The sequence below is a fragment of the Geotrypetes seraphini genome, chromosome 12 (genome assembly GCF_902459505.1).
Source record: "Geotrypetes seraphini chromosome 12, aGeoSer1.1, whole genome shotgun sequence".
Classification (NCBI taxonomy): Eukaryota; Metazoa; Chordata; class Amphibia; order Gymnophiona; family Dermophiidae; genus Geotrypetes; species Geotrypetes seraphini.
Genome location: NC_047095.1, coordinates 43,013,199 through 43,036,278, shown reverse-complemented (window position 1 = coordinate 43,036,278; position 23,080 = coordinate 43,013,199). Strand labels below are relative to the sequence as shown.

At 44.5% G+C, this 23,080-nt stretch overlaps 1 protein-coding gene across 1 annotated transcript in view; it reads right to left on the bottom strand.

Moving 5' to 3' along the window:
• LRRC40 (leucine rich repeat containing 40) overlaps positions 1-21,954 on the bottom strand; it is an 89,832-nt gene extending 67,878 nt beyond the window's left edge. Inside the window, exons 1-5 of the mRNA XM_033916907.1 lie at positions 21,737-21,954; positions 20,461-20,642; positions 8,645-8,718; positions 8,344-8,473; positions 8,052-8,175 (exon numbers count right to left, since the gene is read on the bottom strand). Of these exons, the coding sequence (XP_033772798.1) occupies positions 8,052-8,175; positions 8,344-8,473; positions 8,645-8,718; positions 20,461-20,642; positions 21,737-21,887 (661 nt within the window). The 5' untranslated portion in view covers positions 21,888-21,954. The remainder of the gene's footprint in view (positions 1-8,051; positions 8,176-8,343; positions 8,474-8,644; positions 8,719-20,460; positions 20,643-21,736) is intronic.
• Between the last annotated feature and the right edge of the window lie 1,126 nt (positions 21,955-23,080).

The window sequence follows — 23,080 nt, the reverse complement described above, 5'->3', positions numbered from 1 at the left end:
ACCCGAGTCCCATCAACAGTACCAGTCCAGATAAGCCACCTCCCACCTTCATCCCTCCATTCCTTGTCTGGGACCACCCGCAACTTATGGGAGAACAAAATCCCCACCCCCCGCCTTTTTCCGCTCCACCCTATTGGAGGCCCAAACCCTCACTGGATATTCCCGAAACTGTACCAGCTTTTCCCCAGCTTTTACAAAATGAGTTTCTTGAACAAAACAGATATCAAAACGTAGGCGCTTAATTTCTTTCAACAACAATTGCCGTTTACGTGGCATGTTAAGCCCCTTAACATTCAAACTGCCCACTCTAAGCATATTATCCCCCCCCATCCCCCACTAAAAGACAGCACACCCAGCACCCCTGCATCTCCCCCCACCTTCTCTCTTCGTAACCCATTCCCCCCCCCTCCCAGTCCCACCCTCCCTCCCTCTTCCCCCCTCCTCCCCAACCTCTCCCCTCCCCCCTCCCCACCAAACCCGCTCTCCCATTCTCCCCACTCCCTCCAAGACTTCAAGTGACTTCACCACCCCCCCATGTCACCCTTCGTGATACCTCCCGTCCCCACATCCACACCTCATACTCACCATATCCCCCCCCAAGCACTCCCCAGACCATCACCAGTCATACTCCCAAAGTCACCACTAGGTCAACATCAAAGTCCAGGACCCATTAACAGGTAAGCGCCACCGCCCTCAGCCAGCCGCTCAGGTGATCGGGGCCGCAGCTGCCCTCTGCTCGTCTGCTCCTCCCTCCTGTCGAACGCTCTGCCGTCCTCTCCGTCTCTGGGGCACCGCTTTCCACTGATACCGCTCCAACTTCTGCGCCGCCACTTTGCTCAAAACAGAATCTCCCATTTTCACCAGGCCCTCCTTCAGAAGCAACGCCTGCAGCTCCGCCACGGTCGTCACCCGCTTATGCACTCCATTGAAAGTAACCAGTAGACCAAACGGGAACAGCCATCTATATCTCAAGTTATTCTGCTTCAACACGTCCAGCAACGGGCGAAACTCTCTCCTCTTCTGCAAAGTGATACTCGAGAGATCCTGAAATATCTCCACTTTCAAATTCTTCCAGGAGATAACACCCAAGTCTCTAGCTTTCTTCACCAGACGATCCTTATCGGGGAAGTGGTGGATACAAGCAATAATATCTCTCGGGTAATCCCCATTCTTCGGACCCAGGGTTCGGTGCGCCCTATCCACTCTCAGGCCCCCAGTAGTGTTGTCAGGGGCCCCACCATCCGCCAGCAGGAACCGGCTGAGCTCCTGCACCACATCCGCAGCGTCCCCATACTCTAGCTGTTTCTGGGACTCCCCGGATCCGGACATTATTCCTTCGGGACCTATTTTCCAGGTCCTCCACTTGGGCACAGCAGTCTAGAAGATCTTTTTGGACTGCCTTCACCTGAGTTGTGAGTCCCTGAACCGTCTCTTCTTGCTCCCCAAGCGTTTTTCATTGTCCTCCACTCTGGCCCAGCAAGTCTGCAAAGTCCTGCCTTATCTCCTTTAACGGCCTCTTTGATTTTACCTTTTACAGCCGCCACCTCCTCTTTAATTTCAGTGGCCCACAGTTTCAGGTCGGCTTTTGTAACAGCCGCCGCCGACCCAGCTCGCCGTAGCCTCGGGGGAAAGCACCGCGCGTCAGACTCCTCTTCCGACGCGCTGTCTCCCGAACTCGCGCGCCGACATGCCCGAGGTCCCAGCGCACGTGGCGGAGGCCTCCCTGCTCACCGCCGCGCTCCGTCGCTCTGCCGGGCTCCACTCGTTTTTTTGTCGGCATCCCGCAAGAGCCCCAGGCTTCCCCCACACTCGTCCTACCTCGGGCGCACCGATTGCAGCGTCCCCGCAACGGGAAAGTTTTGCTCTTGTAGAGAGGAGAGTCAGAGCAAAGTCCCTAACCCTCTCATCTTGGATCGTTGACGTCACCGGAAAGTCCCGAGTTGGATTCTAAACAAATATATTCCAGAGACAGACTGACCAAAGTCAATGTTGCAGCTGATGACAGAACAGTAGGTGACCATGTCTTTCTGAGTCACCTAAGGGGTATCAGCGACTTAGGGCTCCTTTTACAAAGCCGTGCTAGGGCCTTAATGGGTGGAATAGCACACAGTAAATTGCCGCATGTGCTAGCTGCTACCGCCTCCTTTTGAGCAGGCGGTAGATTTCCAGATAGCGCGCACTAATCCGGTGCGTGCAATAAAATCACTAGCACGGCTTTGTAAAAGGAGCCCTTAAATCCCTGGTCTTCAAAGGAGGTGGATAAGCAGTTCTCTATATAGGAATGCTTTGAGGATATCACAGTTGTCAGTGGCTTAGTGTTGTTGACACTGATAACCACTCAGCTTCACTAGTCTATTATCAATGAAGAAGCCACTAACTCCTCTTTCAAACAGGAAAACTGATCAATATCAGATACCAATGACTTCTATCAGCACTCTAACACTGAGGAAAATCAATGATCCTTAAATAGCAATGCATCCCCAAAATCCAGTGTAGTTACAGGACCTCTCAGGACTGATGTTGATGACACTGGATTGGATTTAGATGAAATGAAGTCTTGTCTCTTCATGCTTTTTCATAGCCATAAATCCTTTTCATTATCTGAAGAAAGATTACAATTTTAGGATGTGATCAGACCTTAGGCACTGCAAGCACCAATTATGAGCACCTGCATTAGATCTGGTCTTGTTGCACAGCCTGCATTTCCTAAAGCCATGGAAGCAGTGGCCTACCAAGTGGGGGGGATGGCCATCAAGCTGCAGCCCAAAAGGGCCAGCGTCGTGAACTTCTTCTGGCAGTGGCAGTGTTCACAATTTGCTGTTCTACCATGCTTTCATGGAAACAGAAAGTAGGTGGGACCCCGGCAGAGAGGAAGGCCCAAAGCCAGCAAGAGCAGTGAAGGCTATGCTGCCGACTGGGGGGAAGAGATATGCCAGATCATGAAGGGAAAGGGAGATAGATAGATAAAGGTTGGATAGCAGGGGAAGAGAGCACGAAAAGATGATTAAAGCAAAAATGAAAAAAAGGTAGAAAAAAAAAATATTTTTTTTGTTGCTTTAGAATAAAGTAATATTGTAGCTGTATTGATAAAAGTTTATAAACAGAAATAAAAATAAGGCAATCTTTTTATTGGACTAAACCCCCTTCCTCAGGACAGGATACTATAACAGAAGTATACTGTACTGAACTGAAGGAGGATTTGGCCTCTGAAAGCTAAATGAAAAATGGATTAGTCCAATAAAATTTCAAATAATTATTGTTCCCATAATTGTTATTTGTCAGTTTTTTTTCCAAAATTTACATCTGCTATCTTTATATTTTGCACAGTATTAGGGGACATGTATCACTGTTTCTATGGTGTTGCATTGTATGCAGAGTCTGGTTTCTTGGCAATTCAGTTTAACATTTGCCTACATATTTCTATATTTAGTTTGTGATTACTTATTTCATACTTGGTGAGGGAGCATCTGTGTTCTGTGTGTATGAAAAGAACATGGTTTTCCGTAAGCAGTGACTGTGCAGAATCGATCTGTATTAATCTAGCTTGTTTAGTTTTTCAATGGGTGTATTGCTGTTCTAGTGCTCACTGCAGTGTTTTAAGATGCTGCCTTTTCCTAGGTGCACCTGATTTGCGACTCATGGATTACTACTAAAAAATATTTTTATATAGAGGATAGGGGTGTTAAAAATGATCACCCCCCTGTTGCCAAATATACTAGGTATGCCACTGCATGGAAGGCTTTCTTCTGGCTCTTGTTGCTGAAAAAAAATCCCAAACAAAGCCACAGAGAAATGAAATGATTCAATTTTCAAAAGATAGGCCTGGCCAAATCTCCAACTACTCAAGAAGAGATAACAGAAAGCAAAAAGGTGAAAAGAAAAAAATTTCAATCCTGGTTTAAGAGGTGTCTATGTCAATCCAACTGCTTTCAAAAAGCATTCATTCAGCTCTGGTTTTGTCTTGGGGGGGGATGAAAAGAGATCAAGGAGGTCTCATTCAACAGCACAGGGCAGGAAGTATGCCGGTGTCAGGTCAAAAGTGCGCCAGGACAAAGGCGCGTAGCAGACAACTGAGCGCAGTGTGGAAGCGTGCGCCGAAGAAAAATGACTGGTTTTAGGGGCTACGACAGGGGGTGTGGGAGGGAACCCCCCACTTTACTTTATACAGATTGCGCCGCGTTGTGGGAGGTTTGGGGGTTGTAACCCCCCACATTTTACTGAAAACTTCACTTTTTCCCTGTTTTTAGGGAAAAAGTTACGTTTTCACTAAATGTGGGGAGTTACAACCCCCCAAACCTCCCACAAACGCCGCCACGATCTGTATTAAGTAAAGTGGGGGGGGCTCTCCCCAACAAAAACCCCCGTCGCAGCCCCTAAAAAGTCCTTTTTCTTCAGCGCGCGCCTCCGTCTTGCGCTCAGTTGTCGGCGCGCGCCTTTGTCTTCCGCGTTACTGTCTATGAACCAGTATGCCACAAGTGTGGCAACTCTAAACCTTCAAAAAATATCTCCCATCAATCTAAACCGCCATCTAATGAGTTCCCAACCAATTCCTTTGGGAATAGAATCTCTTTATCCAACCCAAACTAAACACCCCTACTGTCCATATCATCAACATTAATTAACCAACATCATGCAAATCATCAAAACAATAATACACCTCCACTTATAGGGCATATGATGCTACTCTCCATCCGAAGAAACTTGACTCATCTCATGTAACATCTTTTGTAATCTAGAATATATTGTAATTCTTGTTCTCCACCAATAATAAATTGACTCAGTTGCTATGTAACATCTCCTATGATATTGAATGTACTGTAATTCTTCACTATTACCTGTAATTAACACTTCTCCTGTAATGTAATTCTACGGGAAATGCCCAGATATCTTCCTTATTATAATCCGTGGCTATGTTATATCTGCTGCGATGTTGAATGTATTGTAACTCTTCACTGTTACTTGTAATCTACTCTCCTCCTGTAATGTAATTCTACTGGAAATGTCCAGATATCATCTTTATTGTAATCCGCCTAGAACCGCAAGGCACAGGCGGAATAGAAATCCCTAATGTAATGTAATGTAAATGCTGAGCTAAGCTGCAGAAGCTATTTTCACACTAGCTCCATTAGATGATATTACCCAGCAGTGGGGGGTTCTCAGTCTTTTTGTTTTTGGAGAATTTTGCTTTTAAAAACCTGATGAAGGACCACCACTATACCAATGGTTTATAAGAATAAATTGAGGGAACCTGCAAGAAATCAATGAACACAAACTGGCAGCTTACAATGCAAAGGAAAAAAAAACCCTTACCTAACTGCACTTTAGTAACAAGCCCCCGTAAACATGGGTATAAAATTATAAATGTATAAAAAGAAACAATACAATACAGAAATGTGCACAGGAGGTTGAATTTGTTGCAATTGATTTTAATAAGAGACTGTATTGCTGTCCTGATTCTGTTATTATGTTGGAATTTATTTTTTTGTGTATCACTGTGGAGCTTCTTGTATATGACAGTCACAATAAATAAATAAATGCACACAAACCCATACCTTCCCTCAATATTCAGCATGAAAACCTGCCACAACAAATTTTTATACCCAGATATTCAGAACAAGGATGTACCCAGATACCAGCATTGGATATATGAATTGGAAGTAGCTGCTGACACTTATCCAACAACTAAAGATATCCAAACCAGTACCATAATAAAGTAGGACAATAAAAAAAAGGTATCCTAACTTTTCAGTTTGTTATTGGGGTAGTTATCCAGATAGTTCCACTAAATAGGTTCTTCCACCTCCACACTCGACTGTCCTCACACTATCCAGATGCACGGAGGGGTGTGTGGTAATTTTCAGCAGCAGCATCTGAATAATGCCATTGAAAAAACATGGCTGACCCCCAGTAAGCAGCACTTATTCCAGTAGGAGCTGCCTCTACTTTGATGAATACCTAAAACAAAGGGGTTAATTATGCTTTGGGCTTGTCTGTCATGTAAGGTAAAAAAATTCCCCATTTTCACTACTCTTGAGATGGTGTATAGCAAAAAATATATATGATATCCCTTCAAAGAAATTTTATTTATTCAATTTTTTAAACTGTTCTCCCGGGGAGCTCAGTATGATTTACATTAATTTACTGTATAAAAATGATTTTGAAAAACCTATTGTAAAAAAGAAAAAAGTAAAATCTCTAATAAAAATTGCTATCATTCCTCTCTTTCCTCTACAGAAACATACTGAAGTGTGGCTGCTAGTTTAAGCCAGGGGTTCTTAACCATTGGTATCCGTACCCACAAGGGGTGCCGAACGAAGTCAAGATTGAGTGTGGAGAAGGATTCTGAAATCTGAGACAATTTACTGAAACTTTCTAGATAGAGCGAAGGCAGTTATTAGGACAGTTACTGGTAGTATAATTGTGTACTACTACAATTTTACCCCTCCCCCTTTTACGAAGCCACATTAGGTTTTTGTTTTGTTTTGTTTTGTTACCAGCCGCAGCAGTATTAGCTCTGACATTCATAGGAATTCTGTGAGCTTCGGAGCTAAAATACCGCCACAGCAGGCAATAAAAAAGCCCAACGCGTCTTTGTAAAAGGAGCCCTTAGTGACACATTAAAAGTTAGTACTATTAGCAGCCAACAATAATGCATGTAGCTGTCACTATGACTAGTGGACACATGGTTTAGGAAGGCGGTGTGAGGGTTTCATTGATCTGTTAAAGGAGTGCAGGAATCAAAAAACATACGAACACTTGGTTTAAGCCTAACAGTTCCACAGCATTCATTCTGAAAAATCTCATTGATCTCCATTAGGGAAAAGCAAAATTAGCACAACTCCATGAAAGATGAATAAAAATAATTTAAAACAAGCAAAAAATCAGTCAATCTCAAAAGACATTTCTATTTGTTCTTTTATTTTTGGTACACACTCTAGTTTTCCTTGAATGGAATAGCCACCTAATAATTAGTGCAGTGGCCTGAGAACCTGGGTTTGATTTCTACTGCGGCTCAATGTCATCCTGAGCAAGTTACTTAACTCTCCAATTGCCCCAGGCACAAAATGTAAAAACTGTGAGCCTGCTGGTATAGAGAAAAGTACCAGTACATATGTATACTGCTTTGGTTTTAACAAAGAAAAAGGGTCATAAATTTGATGGACCTATCTATCATATGGCTAAGTAATCAAACCTCAGACTACATAGCTATGGTTATTGACTTCCATAAGCAAAGAAAATGGATTGCAATCTGGAAATTCAGATATTGTTTCTAAATCAAATCCTACAAGCATCTTACAAGTGACAATATTTTCATGGCGTTTTCTTAATAGCAAGATTAAAATTCAATTACTACTCCAGTAATAAGTTTTTCCAAATAAAAAATGTTTTTCTCATAAGGAAAAAATATTCTTCACTGAGTGGGACACTAAAGTTAAGGAAGTTTAAAATAAAAAGTGTACTTTAAGTCAGTAAAATTAAAAAAAAACAGTGCTTCTCAGCATTTGTCAAAGCACTTTTGATTTAGCAGACTCAACTTGGCCTCCTACTAATCCCCAGACAGGATCTGAAGTCTGTACTAGACATTTTCTTATCCTCCAATTAAAATCACCCCTTGATTGTATTAATACTTAAAAATTAATTAGGTGAAATGCCATCGCATGTTTTACCCAATTTCTCTACTAAAATTCCCATAAAGACCCTATGGTTTGAGGATTTTCAACAAATGGCCAGCACACTTGTTAATTTTTCACAGTCAGAAAAATAGAATAAGTATAACTTTCAAATGTGCTTATAATTGCTTTAGAACAAAATACTGTATGCCTTTGTAACCTGAAATACCACCTTGTACTGTACATTGCTTATTGAATTACCTGTATTTTTCCACAGTTTGTTGCAATGTTTATATCACACAACATGGAATTTGGTAACAGATCTTATTGAACTTATGGTATAGCGGTATATAAGAAATAAAATTATTATTACTATTATTATTATCTAGTTAAATTCAATATGCATTAAGTACAAAACAAGGTAAGGAAAACTTGCATTACTTTTCATCCCGGTGATTTCGGCAGGCAAAGTCTTTAGCTTGTTATTGGATAGATTAAGTCGCACAAGAGCAGTTAGACAAGAGAAGCTGTTTGGAATGGTTGCCAGTCTGTTGTTGGACAGATCCTATCAAAATGTTCAAACATAACAGTCAGTCAAAGTAAACTAACCACCTATGTATACTATATGGCATACAGACTTGACATAAATCCAGGTAAATCCAGGAAAAGCAATGCAACTAAGCTGTGTGAGACAATTAATCTGAAGTGCCTTTTCAATAGAGTTCTTACTTACCAACTCTTCTAAACTCTGAAACTGCCCAATGCATTCAGGAATTTGGTCCAGTACATTGTGCTGGAGAAGCAGACATTTCAGGCTTTTTAATTTGCCTATTTCTTGTGGTACCTCTTTCAGTTTGTTATGGCTATTGAGAAAAAGAAATAATGTGAAAGGACTCTGTACAACTGTAGATACCAACATCAAGGCATCATAGTCAGTCTCTATCTTTCTTCAAACTTATACTGCTAATGTGACATTAAAGTTATGATCTTCAGTTACATGAAACAATTTAAATTCAAGTTCTTTCCGGTTTTACCTGGCATTTAATCTTTGAAGATTTTCAAGTTCTCCAATAGTAGCCGGAAGGAAAGACAACTGATTATCATGTACCTTCAAACCAGAAACAAAAAAAATATATTATGTGTAAAATTTATTTTAACATATTACTAAGATCATTTAGTTAAACTACTAAAGAGGTCTAAAGTTAGTAACTTAACATAGTAACATAGTAAATGACAGCAGATAAAGACCTGAACAGTCCATCCGGTCTGCCCTTTAATTATTCTCATTAAAAATACATTATTAAATTAACTTGTCTTCTTTGATTTTTCTAGGCCATAAACTAAAGTCCACCTGGTATTATCCTAGGTTCCAACTGCTGAAGTTGCCATCTAAGCTCACTTCAGCCTATCCAACCATCCCATTGTTTGCAGGATATCTACTGTGAAGTCTGGCCAGTAATGACCTCATGTTCCAAGTTGGTGGAGTTCCCACTGACCTTCCCCAGCGTATTCTACACTGAATCACCATATATTAAGTTTGTAAGTTCTTCAGGGATGGTGAAATACTAAGTAAACCTGGATACTACTTCCATGAGCTAGTAACAAAAAAAGAATGAGGTAAACCAAAATAAATAGAACAGTTTATCAAAATCAATAGTCTCATTGCAGTGCTGTTCACAACACCTTATCTCCCCATGAGGTAAAATAATTCAAAGATTTCAAGGGTTAGCAGATATCTAACATACTCAGCTAATTCATAGCTTCTTATTCAGGGTCTCAGAAAGCATAGCTCTGCCAGATGCTCTTTAGACCTATTGCTATTGCTTCTGTACATGATACTGTCACATCATTTCAATTGAGCAAATTTTAAGCTGATCTATACTGAGATGTATTGCCTAATGCTATATTATAGACATGAGTAGGAAGGATATGGAAGACTGATTACTACCTTTAAGCAGAAACTGCTTCCTGCAGTTCTACAGCATCTAATATAATAAAATGATAGGCCGCGCATGCGCACTAAAAAAAAAAAACGAGTGCGCATGCACGGCCCCGCCTCTCACTGTCCATAGTTCTGCGGCGGCTTTCAAATTTTTTTTAAAAAAACTTACACAGCTGCGGCGGCCTTCCTCAACCCTGCCTCTCACTGCATGGTACCAGCTCCTCTCTCGAACTGCACCAGGATAGAGAGAGGAGCTGCGGCGACTGCTTTCAAATACAAATTAAAAAAAAAACAAAACTGGGGGTCGCCGCTCTCACGGTGCGGCTGAGCGCTGGCGGCCGGCGAACCCTAATTGGGCCAGCGACGGCAGCTTTAAAATACAAAAACAAAAACAGCTGAGGACAGCAGCTCTCACGGTGCCGTGTTCCCTGATCCGATCTCTCTTCTTCCTGCACCATGGCACGCTGGCGGCCAGGAGCTCCTGGGGGCCGGCGGCGTGAGCCGCCTGGCCGGTGCTGAGGTCCCGCCTCCCGCTTACGCCCTACACGGCGCCAGACCCGGCCCTACAAAACTGCCCTACACTCAGATCCGCGAACAGGGGATCAGGAACTAAACAGAGATTTAAAAAAACATACAAACAACAGTGGACAAGGACAGAGACACATAAACACTCATAGAAGGGCAGGGGGCTAAAGAGACAGATTGAAAAAATCACAGAGGACAAGGAGAGAGAGACACACAGACACTCGCAGAAGGACAGGGGGCTAAAGAGACAGATTGAAAAAAATAACAAAACACTAAGGAGAGAGAGAGACACACAGGAAACAAATGTAACAGCCTGTAGGCTGTTTTAAAGAAGAGGAGCCGCATGCTGGACAGGGGGAGCAGGTAAGGAGTGCTGCTGGACAGGGGGAGCAGGGAAGAGGGTCAGGGGGAGAAAATAAGGAGTGCTGCTGGACAGGGAGAGCAGGGAAGAGGAACAGGGGAGCAGGGAAGAGGAACAGGGGAGCAGGGAAGAAGTGCTGCTGGACAGGGGGAGCAGGAAAGAGTGACTGGGGAGCAGGGAAGAAGTGCTGCTGCACAGGGGGAGCAGGGAAGAGGGACAGGGGGAGCAGGTAAGGAGTGCTGCTGGACAGGGGGAGGTAAAAGGAAGGGAGAAGGCCTACTGCTGGACAAGTGGAACAGGCAAGGGGTGATGGTTGACAGCCGAGAAAAGAGAGAGAGAGAGAAAGAAAGACACACACATCTATTCTAGCACCCGTTAATGTAACGGGCTTAAAAACTAGTTACTGAATACACTAATTGCTTACCTTTAACAGTGATTATTCCAAGAAAACAGGATAAAATGCTGCAATGCATATAATTGCTGGTTTGAATCATCCAAATATGTGACCTGTTCAACAAAGGCTCTTCACTGGCTTTTCCGTCTTACACAGGATAAAATTTAAGTTAAATTGCTGCTGCTCATCTTTAAAATATTAAGTGGAGTGCCATTCCGTCGACTCTGGTCTCGCTTGCCATGAGTAGATTTGAGGAGGGTTTTGTTGCTGGGGTTTTTTTCCTGTTATTGCTTGATATAGTGTTGAATATGATGCATCATTGTTTGTGCTATGAACCCTTTGTGTTCCATTGTTTTGTTTACTCTGTTGTTTGCATCAATAAAAAATTGTTCGAACCTAAAATATTAAGTGATTTCGCATCTGGTTGACTCAGGCATTACAAGTCTATGAGCCAAGTCATTCTTTGAGATCAGAAAAATTGCAACAACTTGTAGTGCCTTCATTGAATAGGTTACATTACACCCTTACTCCGCATTGGCTGAAAAAAATTTTCTTTTCTGCCTCTGTCTACTCAAATTTTGCCTTCTTTCTCACCCTTCTTCTTTTTAAATGTTCAGCTATCTCTCAATTCTCCATCTTCTCTCAGTCTCTAGCTCTCCCATTTCCCATCTCACTCCTTTCTCAGCCTCCTATTCCCTTCTATCTACTCCCCATTACCACATTTCTACCACTGTACTCACTGCTCTCTCACTCATCTTGTCATCTCTATTTTGACCTCATCAACATGGCTCACCACTTTCAGAATCCCCCTCCTTCTCTCCCTGGTCAGGCTATAACTCCCTGTCCCTTTCTTTCCATCCCCTAGAATCATCTTATTCCAGCTCTCTTCCCTCCTGCCCTTCCATGGTTCCATCTCTCCTCCTCTATCTCCATGGTCCAACATTTTGCTCCCTCTCTTTTCTGTTTTTCTTCTTCCCTCCCCCCTTGATGCTGAACAATGAAATGGAGAAAAAAAAGAAAGAGATGCTGCATCTCTCTGCCTTCCATCCACAGGCCTAACCTCCCATCTCCCTCCCATCCCCAGATCCAACTTCTCTCCCTTTCTCTTCCCAACTGCCCCCATCCCATCTCTCACCCTGCCTGCCTGCCTCCCTTCCCCAGGTCCACCATTTCTTTCTTTCTCTTCCCAACAGTTCTCCCTTCAAGTATCTCTTTCCCTCTTCCTCCACACTACCCCAGGTCCAACTTCTCTCCCTTCAGACCATTACCTACCATCTCTCTCTCTCTGTCCTCTGTTTCTGGTCCCTTAAGATCTCTCCCCACGCCCAATCTGGCACTTATTTTAATACCCTCCCCTCCAAAAAAAAATAAGTCCAGGAGGCTTCCTCATCCCAGCATGTTCTCCCCCCCTTCTCTCTGCGCCCATGCATCTCTACCTCACTCCTCTACCACCACCATGTCCAATAATTCTCTCTCTGCCCCATCCCTCCTCTCTCTGCCCAACAGTTCTCCTCTTTATCTCCTCAATTGCACTATCTCTTTCCCTCTCTGACATCCAATTCGCCCTTTCTATTATATCCTTCACCTCTGCATCTCTTACCTTCACTCCCTCCATTCTTCCATCTTATGGCTCATGCTCCCCTCTATCTTTCCCTTCCTTCTGTCTCCTTCACTGCTGCCCCCAGCCCTCTATGCCTTCTCCTGAAGGGCTGCTCGCTGCTGGTGTCTAACTCCCAGTTCCTAAGCCCGTGGATTTTAAAGATTATTTTAGCACAGGGGAAGAGCTTGGATCTTTAAGAGACTGGAGAAGAGAGTCCCTGAAGTTCCCTCAAATCTATGAACTGTCTCCATTGTTCAAATGCCTTTTGAAACAAGATTTCTGTTAATTTTAATAAACAATATTTGATTGGAAATAATTGTACAATTATCATTATTCCCGAGCATCTAAGAGCAGAGCTAGAATATTACTCTGTTCACAGTATAGTGTCCAACCCGCAGCCCTGTGAAGTATTTTGTGCAGCCCCGCTCATGCTCGAGGGTGATGCAGTGTTTTCCTCTGCCGCCCCCGGGTGTTTACTGTCTTGCCTGCTCCTCCTCCATCTTCCTGCAGCGTTCACTCAAAGCCGTGGGAAGCGGCTTCCACGCGCCTCCTGCAGCTGATCTGGAAGCGTTCCCTCCGACGGCGCAATGTCAGAGGGAACACTTCCGAGTCAGCCGCAAGAGACACATAGGCTGCTCGCGGCTTTGAGAAAACGCTGCAGCAAGGCGGAGGAGGGAGCAGGCAAGATGGTAAACACTTCACTATACTGATCCCCGTCAACATGGATTTACCAAGGGGAAATCCTGCCAATCCAACTTGATCAGCTTCTTTGACTGGGTGACGGGGAAGCTTGATATTGGAGAGTCCTTGGACATTGTATACTTGGATTTCAGCAAAGCATTTGATAGTGTCCCACACCGCAGGTTGTTGTGCAAAATGAGTTCTATAGGATTAGGTGACACTTTGATAAAATGGGTTGGGGACTGGCTTGGTGGTAGGCTTTAGAGGGTGGTGGTGAATGGCACCCCCTCCGTAACGACGGCAGTGATCAGCGGGGTGCCACAGGGTTCGGTCTTAGGCCCGATCCTTTTCAATATCTTTATAAGGGACCTGGCTGAGGGGCTTCGCGGTAAAATAATGTTATTCGCCGATGACGCCAAACTGTGTAATATAACAAGCAAGAGCACAACGGACAATATGAAACACGACCTACTCCTATTGGAGCAATGGTCAAAGACCTGGCAACTGAGTTTTAATGCCAAGAAATGCAAAGTCATGCACCTTGGCAGTCAAAATCCATGCGAGACTTACACCCTAAATGGCGAGATCCTAGCAAGGACGGTTGCAGAACGGGACCTAGGGGTGATCATCAGTGAAGACATGAAGACTGCCAATCAAGTGGAGCGGGCTTCATCTAAGGCTAGGCAGATCATAGGATGTATACGTAGGAGTTTCGTCAGCCGTAAGCCTGAAGTCATTATGCCTTTGTATAGATCTATGGTGAGGCCCCATCTGGAATATTGCGTGCAATTCTGGAGGCCTCATTATCGCAAGGATGTACTGAGGCTTGAGTCAGTCCAGCGAATGGCCACCCGGATGGTCTCGGGACTCAAGGATCTCCCGTACGAGGAACGGCTGGACAAATTACGGCTATACTCACTCGAGGAACGCAGAGAGAGGGGAGACATGATCGAGACGTTCAAATACCTCACGGGCCGTATCGAGGTAGAAGAAGATATCTTCTTCTTCATAGGTTCCGACGGCGACAAGAGGACATCCATGGAAAATCAGGGGGGGGGGGAAATTGCACGGCGACACCAGGAAATACTTTTTCACCGAAAGAGTGGTTGATCGCTGGAATAGACTTCCACTTCAGGTGATCGAGGCAAGCAGCGTGCCTGATTTTAAGAAGAAATGGGATCGTCACGTGGGATCTCTGCACAGAGTTAAATAGGGGAGGGTTATTAGGGTGGGCAGACTAGATGGGCCGCGGCCCTTATCTGCCGTCTTTTTCTATGTTTCTATGTTTCTATGAGTAATATTCTAGCTCTGCTCTTAGATGCCCGGGAATAATGATAATGGCTAAAAATGTAAAAAAGGGAGACAAAAATTTTTTCAGATATATTAGTGAAAGGAGGAAGATGAAAAATGGAATTGCTAGGCTAAAAGATGCTGGGAACCAATATGTGGAAAGTGATGAGGAGAAAGCAAATGTGCTAAACAAATACTTCTGTTCTGTGTTCACAGAAGAAAATCCTGGAGAAGGTCCGAGATTGTCTGGCAAAGTTACACGAGAAAATGGAGTTGATTCTGCGCTGTTCACGGAGGAGGGTGTTTATGAGCAACTTGAAAAAACTGAAGGTGGACAAAGTGATGGGACCAGACTGGATCCATCACAGGATACTAAGGGAGCACAGAGAGGTTCTAGCGAGTCCTATTAAAGACTTGTTCAACAAATCTCTGGAGACGGGAGTGATTCCTGGGGATTGGAGGAGAGCGGATGTGGTCCCTATTCATAAAAGTGGTCACAGGGATGAAGCAGGAAACTACAGGCCGGTAAGCCTCACTTCAGTTGTTGGAAAAATAATGCTGAAAGAAAGGATAGTGTACTTCCTTGAATCTAATGGGTTACAGGATCCGAGGCAACATGGCTTTACAAAAGGTAAATTGTGCCAAACGAACCTGATTGAATTTTTTGATTGGGTGACCAGAGAGCTGGATCGAGGACATAAGCTAGATGTAATTTACTTAGATTTCAGCAAAGCCTTTGATATGGTTCCTCATAGGAGGATGTTGAACAAACTTGAAGGGCTGAAGTTAGGACCCAAAGTGGTGAACTGGGTTAGAAACTGGCTGTCGGACAGACGCCAGAGGATGGTGGTTAATGGAAGTCGCTCAGAGGAAGGAAAGGTGAGTAGTGGAGACCCTCAGGGTTCGGTGCTGGGGCCAATCCTGTTCAATATGTTTGTGAGTGACATTGCTGAAGGGTTAGAAGGAAAAGTGTGCCTTTTTGCAGATGATACCAAGATTTGTAAGAGTAGACACCGAAGAGGGAGTGGAAAATATGAAAAAGGATCTGCAAAAGTTAGAGGAATGGTCTAATGCCTGGCAACTAAAATTCAATGCAAAGAAATGCAGAGTAATGCATTTGGGGATTAATAGCAGGAAGGAACTGAATATGCTGGGAGGAGAGAAGCTGATATGCACGGACGGGGAGAGGGAACATGGGGTGATAGTGTCCGAAGATCTAAAGGCGAAAAAACAATGTAACAAGGCAGTGGCTGCTGCCAGAAGGATGCTGGGCTGTATAAAGAGAGGCGTAGTCAGTAGAAGGAAGAAGGTGTTGATGCCCCTGTACAGGTCATTGGTAAGGCCCCACTTGGAGTTTTCTGTTCAGTTTTGGAGACCGTATCTGGCGAAGGATGTAAGAAGACTTGAGGCGGTCCAGAGGAGGGCGACGAAAATGATAGGAGGCTTGCGCCAGAAGACGTATGAGGAGAGACTGGAAGCCGTGAATATGTATACCCTAGAGGAAAGGAGAGACAGGGGAGATATGATTCAGTCGTTCAAATACTTGAAGGGTATTAACGTAGAACAAAATCTTTTCCAGAGAAAGGAAAATGGTAAAACCAGAGGACATAATTTGAGGTTGAGGGGTGGTAGATTCAGGGGCAATGTTAGGAAATTCTACTTTACGAAGAGGGTAGTGGATGCCTGGAATGCGCTCCCGAGAGAGGTGGTGGAGAATAAAACTGTGACTGAGTTCAAAGAAGCGTGGGATGAACACAGAGGATTTAGAATCAGAAAATAATATTAAATATTGAACTAAGGCCAGTACTGGGCAGACTTGCACGGTCTGTGTCTGTATATGGCCGTTTGGTGGAGGATGGGCTAGGGAGGGCTTCAATGGCTGGGAGGATGTAGATGGGCTGGAGTAAGTCTTAACAGAGATTTCGGCAGTTGGAACCCAAGCACAGTACTGGGTAAAGCTTTGGATTCTTGCCCAGAAATAGCTAAGAAGAAAAAATTAAAAAAAATTTACATTGAATCAGGTTGGGCAGACTGGATGGACCATTCAGGTCTTTATCTGCCGTCATCTACTATGTTACTATGTTATAATTGTACAACTTTTACCAATCAAATATTGTTTATTAAAAATAAAATTAACAGAAATCTTGTTTCAAAAGGCATTTGAACAATGGAGATACATACAGTCACACGTGTAAAATGCATCTCTTCTGAATAAACATGGTCTCAACCAAACTATTCTGGTTCGTTCATTTATGTAGTCTCGTAATGACCAATATTACATCACTCCAATCTACTAATGATCAGCCAGCTCATCTCTGATGAATTCTGAGCTTATTTAAATAACCGAATTCATTTTAGCTCTTAAAGATACCAGGCTTAAAGAAAAGTCTTATAAATTATATATTTGTTCACACCAATTTCTGAATATGCATAAAACATTATAATATACCCATAGAAAACCTCTCTCTCCCAGTATTCTTTAAAAGTTTGAATCAAAACAGTTCTCTGACCCTTCAGGAACTCATGCTTTGGAGAAAACTGGCAGTTTCAAGTTACAGCAGAGAAAACCCATATGACCCCCCTTTAATGAGAATTCCTATACTGGCCTTTAAAAAAACCCTCCCTTCACATCTAGAAAGGCAAGCAGGCCTCTTGGAATGTCACAGACTTAAGAGTTTCTATGGTAACCTAGCTTAAAGGTCAGATAGGTCAAACTTCAGATGTTACCTCTCAGGATCTCTTAGAGTTTATTGAATCTTATAAATGTACAAATCATTCCATCACACATATTCTCACATACATGGTCTAGGATCTCAAATACGCCACACTCATATTTCATTCATATTCAATACTGCCAGGCCGTCGGAGCAGGGACCGCTATCCCAAATCGCACTCCTGAGATTCAGTTTTCTGGATTCTGGAAGAAACACCCGGTTCAGACCCGTGTTGAACCAGATACCCAGGTACTCCAACTCCTGGGTTGGCACGAGGCAACTCTTCTTCAGATTGATCACCCATCCAAGACGTTCCAGTAAAGACACCACTTGGTGAATCGCCAACGGCCCTGCTCCCACAAGAGAGCTTTGATCAACCAGTCATCGAGGTACGGATGCACTAACAACACCCAGAAATCGCAGATGGGCAGCCACCACCACCATGAGGGAATGCTGCAAACTGGAAATGCCTCCCGAGAACATGAAATCGAAGGAACCTCCGATGTTCTGGAAAAATCGGGATGTGGAAATATGCTTCCGTGAGATCCAAGGAAATCAAAAACTTCCCAGGTACCATCGCTGCAATCCCAGAACGCACCGTTTCCATCTGGAAACGCGGAATTTGCAAGAATGCATTCACTGCTTTGAGGTCCAGAATTGGTCTGCAATCGGAGTCCTTCTTTGGCAAGATGAAGTAAATCAAGTATCTCCCGGACCCCAAGTTATCCTGTGGGACTGGCTCTATGGCCGGAAGAATTACAGTCGAAGACCTTCCCTGAGCACCTCTAGAACCCACTGGTCCGAGGTTATCTTCAGCCATTCTGGAAGGAAGGCCGACAGCCGCCCTCCGATTTGAGGAGGCCTCGCCAGAGCCCTGGCGTCATAATTTTCTTTTGGAAGGGACCGAAGGTCGAGAGTTGGAAGGCTGTGGGTGCGCTATACCTCCAAAGCGAGGTCTGTAGGATGCTCCGAAACTCTATCCCGCCACAGTGGGTCCGGTGAACTGCGAGATCCTCTGAAAAGGACGAAAATTTGGCCATCCCAACCCCCTTGGCAGATGGGATCTAGGGCCAGAAAGCACCTTAGGCTAACGGACCTGCACACTTGCCATAAGGTCATCCAAATCCTGGCCAAATAAGAGTGAACCTTTGAATGGCAGCTTGCTCAGATTAGCCTTGGATGAAGAATCACCCGACCACTGACAAATCCATAACATTCTCCTAGCAGAAACTGAATAACCTCCCAGCTTAGCAAAAACCTTCAAAATAATTAACTCCAGAGACCAGGAAATTGAGATCCCAAAGGACAACCTCCTCAGGATCCTGACGAAGTTAGTATGACATGCCCAGGCCACAAAGGAAGTGGCAGCTACAGCTCGCATCCCCGTCGCAGCAGAATCAAAAAGACGCTTCTTGACTAAATCCAGTCTACGGCCTGGACATCCATCCGAGTGCAAGGAGGTACGTTTAGTGACCTGAGCCACCGCCGAATCCACCCTCGGCGGGACTAGACACTTGGAAAATTCCGAAGCCACGGGATACAGTTTAGCCATGGCCCTAGCGCACTCTGGGGCCTCCCAAACCTCCAAGAGCATTTTCACCAAATCTGCGTGATCCAGAAAGAAGTGGGGGCTTAGAACTCATTATGGAACACTCTGCCTGAACCACTGAGTCAGAATCAAGTTTCAATGTCCATAGGGATTCAGAAATAAGATCAAGAAGAAACTAGACTTAAAGAGCCTGCACACTGCCTGATCCTCACCCAGATCATGGCCCCAGTGCTACGGGAATCCCCGAGATCCACTAGGATAGCCACATCAGCGGAGCTCGCCAAAGAGCCATGAGACAGCAACAGCATAGAAATTGACGTAGGCATTGAGGCATTAGCAGGAAGTTGCTGCTGCCTTTCTGGAGGACCAGCAAGGGAGCAGACTGACATGCTGGAATCCAAAGGCTGCACAGACTGTCGCACCAGAGTCTGAGGGGGAGAGACAGGCATATCCCGCTTTCTCATAAAAGCCCGATACATCATATCCAAAAATTCCGGCGGAAAATAGTCCCCGGCGGCCAGGGCCGATCTGCGGGACTCCGATTTGGAGTGTTTTGAAGACTTATGAGACTTATCCCTGGAACTGCGCTTGCATTTTACGAAAGCGCCCTCCTCACCCAAATTTGGCGTCCTGGACGCTGGAATCGCATCTCCGGTGGAATCGGAGGTAATTAGAACCTCCCCGGAGGAGGACAGAGTGGCAACCACGCATGGCTCACGCCCCTCACGGGCCGCATTGCACGTAACACATGGCTGTGAATCTGCAAGCTATCTGCCACCTTTAAAGCATGAATCCATGTCATTCTGTCCTTAGGTGGCCATCTGTGAAGTTTGGAGCAAACTTCCAAAAAATATAGTTTTAAAAACTTTAAAGAAAATCCAAGTTGGCCACCGCGGGTGCCAATTTTGACAAAAAAACAGCCGTTAAAAACGCAGGAAAACGCAAAAAATGGCAAAATTTGAATTTTACAGGTGGGGGGGGACCAGGGCATGCAAGAAAATCCCCCAAAATCGTCAAACTCTTTGACTCACAGACACCACAGAGATATGTGCTGCAATGAAAGTCTATGGCAGCCTGCAACACACAGTACAAGCAAGGAGATCAGTACCTCAGGAGCTGAATAAACTTTGATTTTTCAGGTCTTCTGACCGCCTCACCTTCCCTGCCACCTCAGATCACGATCACTAGGATCCCTCATGGAATCAGGGAAGACACTCAGCGCGGTTCCGATCCCGGCGTACCTCCTTGGAACCGCAACAGCCTGCGCTCTACTCCTTTGTGAACAAACCAGGGGAGAGATGGCTCCCAAACCTGGAGAACCGATCCAATCTGCAGGCTGTCCTGAGGGCTTACTGCAGTTTCAGGCTTACAAAGCACCCTCCAGAAGCAGACAAAATTTAAAATGTCTGCGATCTCCCGCCAAAGGATCACTCGCACAGAGTTGATCTGCAGCACGTGGGCAAACTCGCAAAAAAAATATTTAAAAAAAAAAAGACTAGGAAGTGAAAACAAATCACAAGCAGAATTAACTGATATGATACCATGCAGTGAAGCTGCAGGAACAAACTGAGCAAGACAGGAAGCTCCCAGGCAGGTAGCCCAAAGGGGAAGGATCATCTTTTAGTTGTCCTGCAGCTGAAGCTAATAGAGATACAAGATCCCATCCGTTCAGCTTCCAGAGAGATTGTACAAGAACTCTACTTATACTGTATACATACACATGTGTGCAGAAAGGTAAGATATACATAAATATAAAAGATATTTCTACAGATAGACACACAATTTTATACTTACATCTAGTACAGATAGTGCTGGCAAAAGATTGATATCATCTGAAAGACAATGCAGTTTGTTAGAAGCCAAGATTAGTTTGGTCAAATCAGTCTGCTCCCACCAGCGATCAGCAGCACCAAAGGAGAGATTCTGATGGGACTCCTCTGGAGTGTCTAGATTGATTCTCCACACATTCTGAGGCACTATGTAAAAGAAAGTGGTATGAAAGGGAGTATTAGAAACAATTCTGCAAACTTATTTTTTTGAAACTGCATGTATTTTAAAGACCAATAAACAAGAGAGTTCTCTTCAAATATTTGTAGATAAAACATCCAAAAAGTATGAAGAAGAAATTAAGTTATAAATTTATGTGCATATATATTCATGCTATCAAACATTTCATTAAAGGGCTTCTCTCCTTTTCTAATCCTCTTGAGAAGAGGAAATTCTAATGGGAAACATTAAGCTGTGGTGGCATTCCATAACACAGCAACCAAGCTGTGTTCTATGAATGAGTCACACAAGGTCTCAAGCGATGGAGCAGCGCACAACCTATAGTGATGGATCAGCACACAACAAGCAGGGATCCACAATCAACCACCAGTGATGGAGTCACACTCAATCAACATCCAAAGATGGAGCTGTATCAACCAGCAAGGTGGAGCCGCGCTAAACTGGCATCTGTAGCCACACTCAGCATCCAGAGATGGAGCAGCGCCAAACAGCAATATCCGTTTCCAGTTGTTTAAAATGTGTTAAGTTTTTACATATTGATACTAGCATTTTATATATGCTATTCCATCTATCTGGAGCAGCCTGTTTAAGGCTAGTCTCAAGCTTAGAAAATGGCACGGGGATAAAGTTTGTCTCTGGGTGCAACATGGGCTCTGTCCCCATCCCATCCCCGTAGAGTTCTATCCCTGTCCCCATCCCCACCCTGCGGTTAATCACAGATCCGTTGTTCCTGTGTCATTCTCTACCACTAGCTTGTATACCATGACTTTTTAAAGACTGCATCATGTATTTCTTTCTTTACTGAACTACGAAGATAGAGAACTAATGCTTTGCTGGAGAGGGGAAAACGGTTGTCAGCATAGTGTCAACCTTTCAAAACGATTGGGGTGTTAAGTTACCGCTCCCTGACCACAATGAATGAACAAGGGTTGCTTAGCAGCCACAGAGCTGGCGAGGTATCCCCGAGGTGCGCGGCCCTTCTTCCGCCACCCATAGAAGCGGTTTGTTTCACCAGTTGCCGCCCCGCCAGGCTGGGCCCCGACTCCCCTCCCTTCCCGCCTACCTTCCGTGAGGCCGCGGGCGGACAGGTTCAGCTGACCGCTCTTCCGAGCTGCTCGCAGTACGCCCTGCGGCACGGCCGGCTCCTCGGCGTTCTCGCTTCGGAAACCGGCCCTGGGGTCCAGTCCGGCCCCTCTGCTCCTGAACCGCGACATCGCAGCGACACAGCACGCGCCGCGGTTACGTTTTGAGCGTGGCGCCGGGGCGGGCGCGAGCCGAGCGGCGCTGTCAGCTGACCCGTTGGCCGCCCTTCCCCATCCTGCTTAGTCTGTAGTTCCAAAGCGGAGCTGCAAGAGACCGAAAGCCCCAGATTCGGCAGCTAATGGAAAACTGTATTCTTTGGCAAATCTCAAGTGCCATAGTTTTTGGTTTGTTTGTTTTTTATGGGGGGGGGGGGGGGGCTCTGTGTCTTCTAAGTATTCACCGTGGTGCATAGGAGCCAACTTTTCAAAATGATTGGGTATGCTCAGACAATATAATCGTATTAACAATACATAATGGTTAACCACAAAGCATACTGTATGGCGCTTGTCAACATTCATTCCTACCAGAACACAGATAAATGCTATGCAAATATAGGACGGTCGGACCACAAACTAACCCCCTCCCCCCCTTTTACAAAACCGCAAAAGCAGTTTTTAGCACAGGGTGGCTAGCTGAATGCCACAGCGCATAGGAACTATGAGCATTTGTATACAGACACTTCAGATTGTGTTTTTTTACTTGCAACTCCAGGCTGCTGAGAAGACAGGGAAAATTTGAGTCTTCTACTCTGCTTTCCTCTTAAACCCTCCCGGCTTTCTTTCATCAAGATTTGTAACAGAGTAGACATGGAGGAGGGAGTGGAAAACATTAAAAAGGATCTGCATAATTTAGAGGAGGACGGGTTAGTGATGCCCGATTCAGGAAAAAAAATTTTTGATTCGATTCAGCCTATTGAATTGATTTTTCGATTCAATTTTCCTGCCCAATTGGGTGTTTTTTTCAAACAACCTGGTGGGTTTGTTTTATAGCTACTTCACCTAACTGCTGTGGTCTAAACAAAATAAAGAAACAAAAAGGATTTTTCCTCTCTCTGTTAAATCCTAGCTCACGTTTGCGTCTAACACCAGCTCTGGCAGGATACACTTTTCAAATCTGACATATTGTAATCACAAGACAGAAAATAAAATTATTTCTCTACCTTTTGTTGTCTGGTCAATATTAAAATCTTGTTGGTCCCAGGCTCTGATTGTCTTCTGATAACTTGCTTGCCAGGGTCTCCTACTTTCTTCTTTCTCCGTGCTAACCATCCATCTGCCATCTCTGTCTTCCCCTTCCGTTTCCCTTCCCTCCCCCAGAGGTCTGG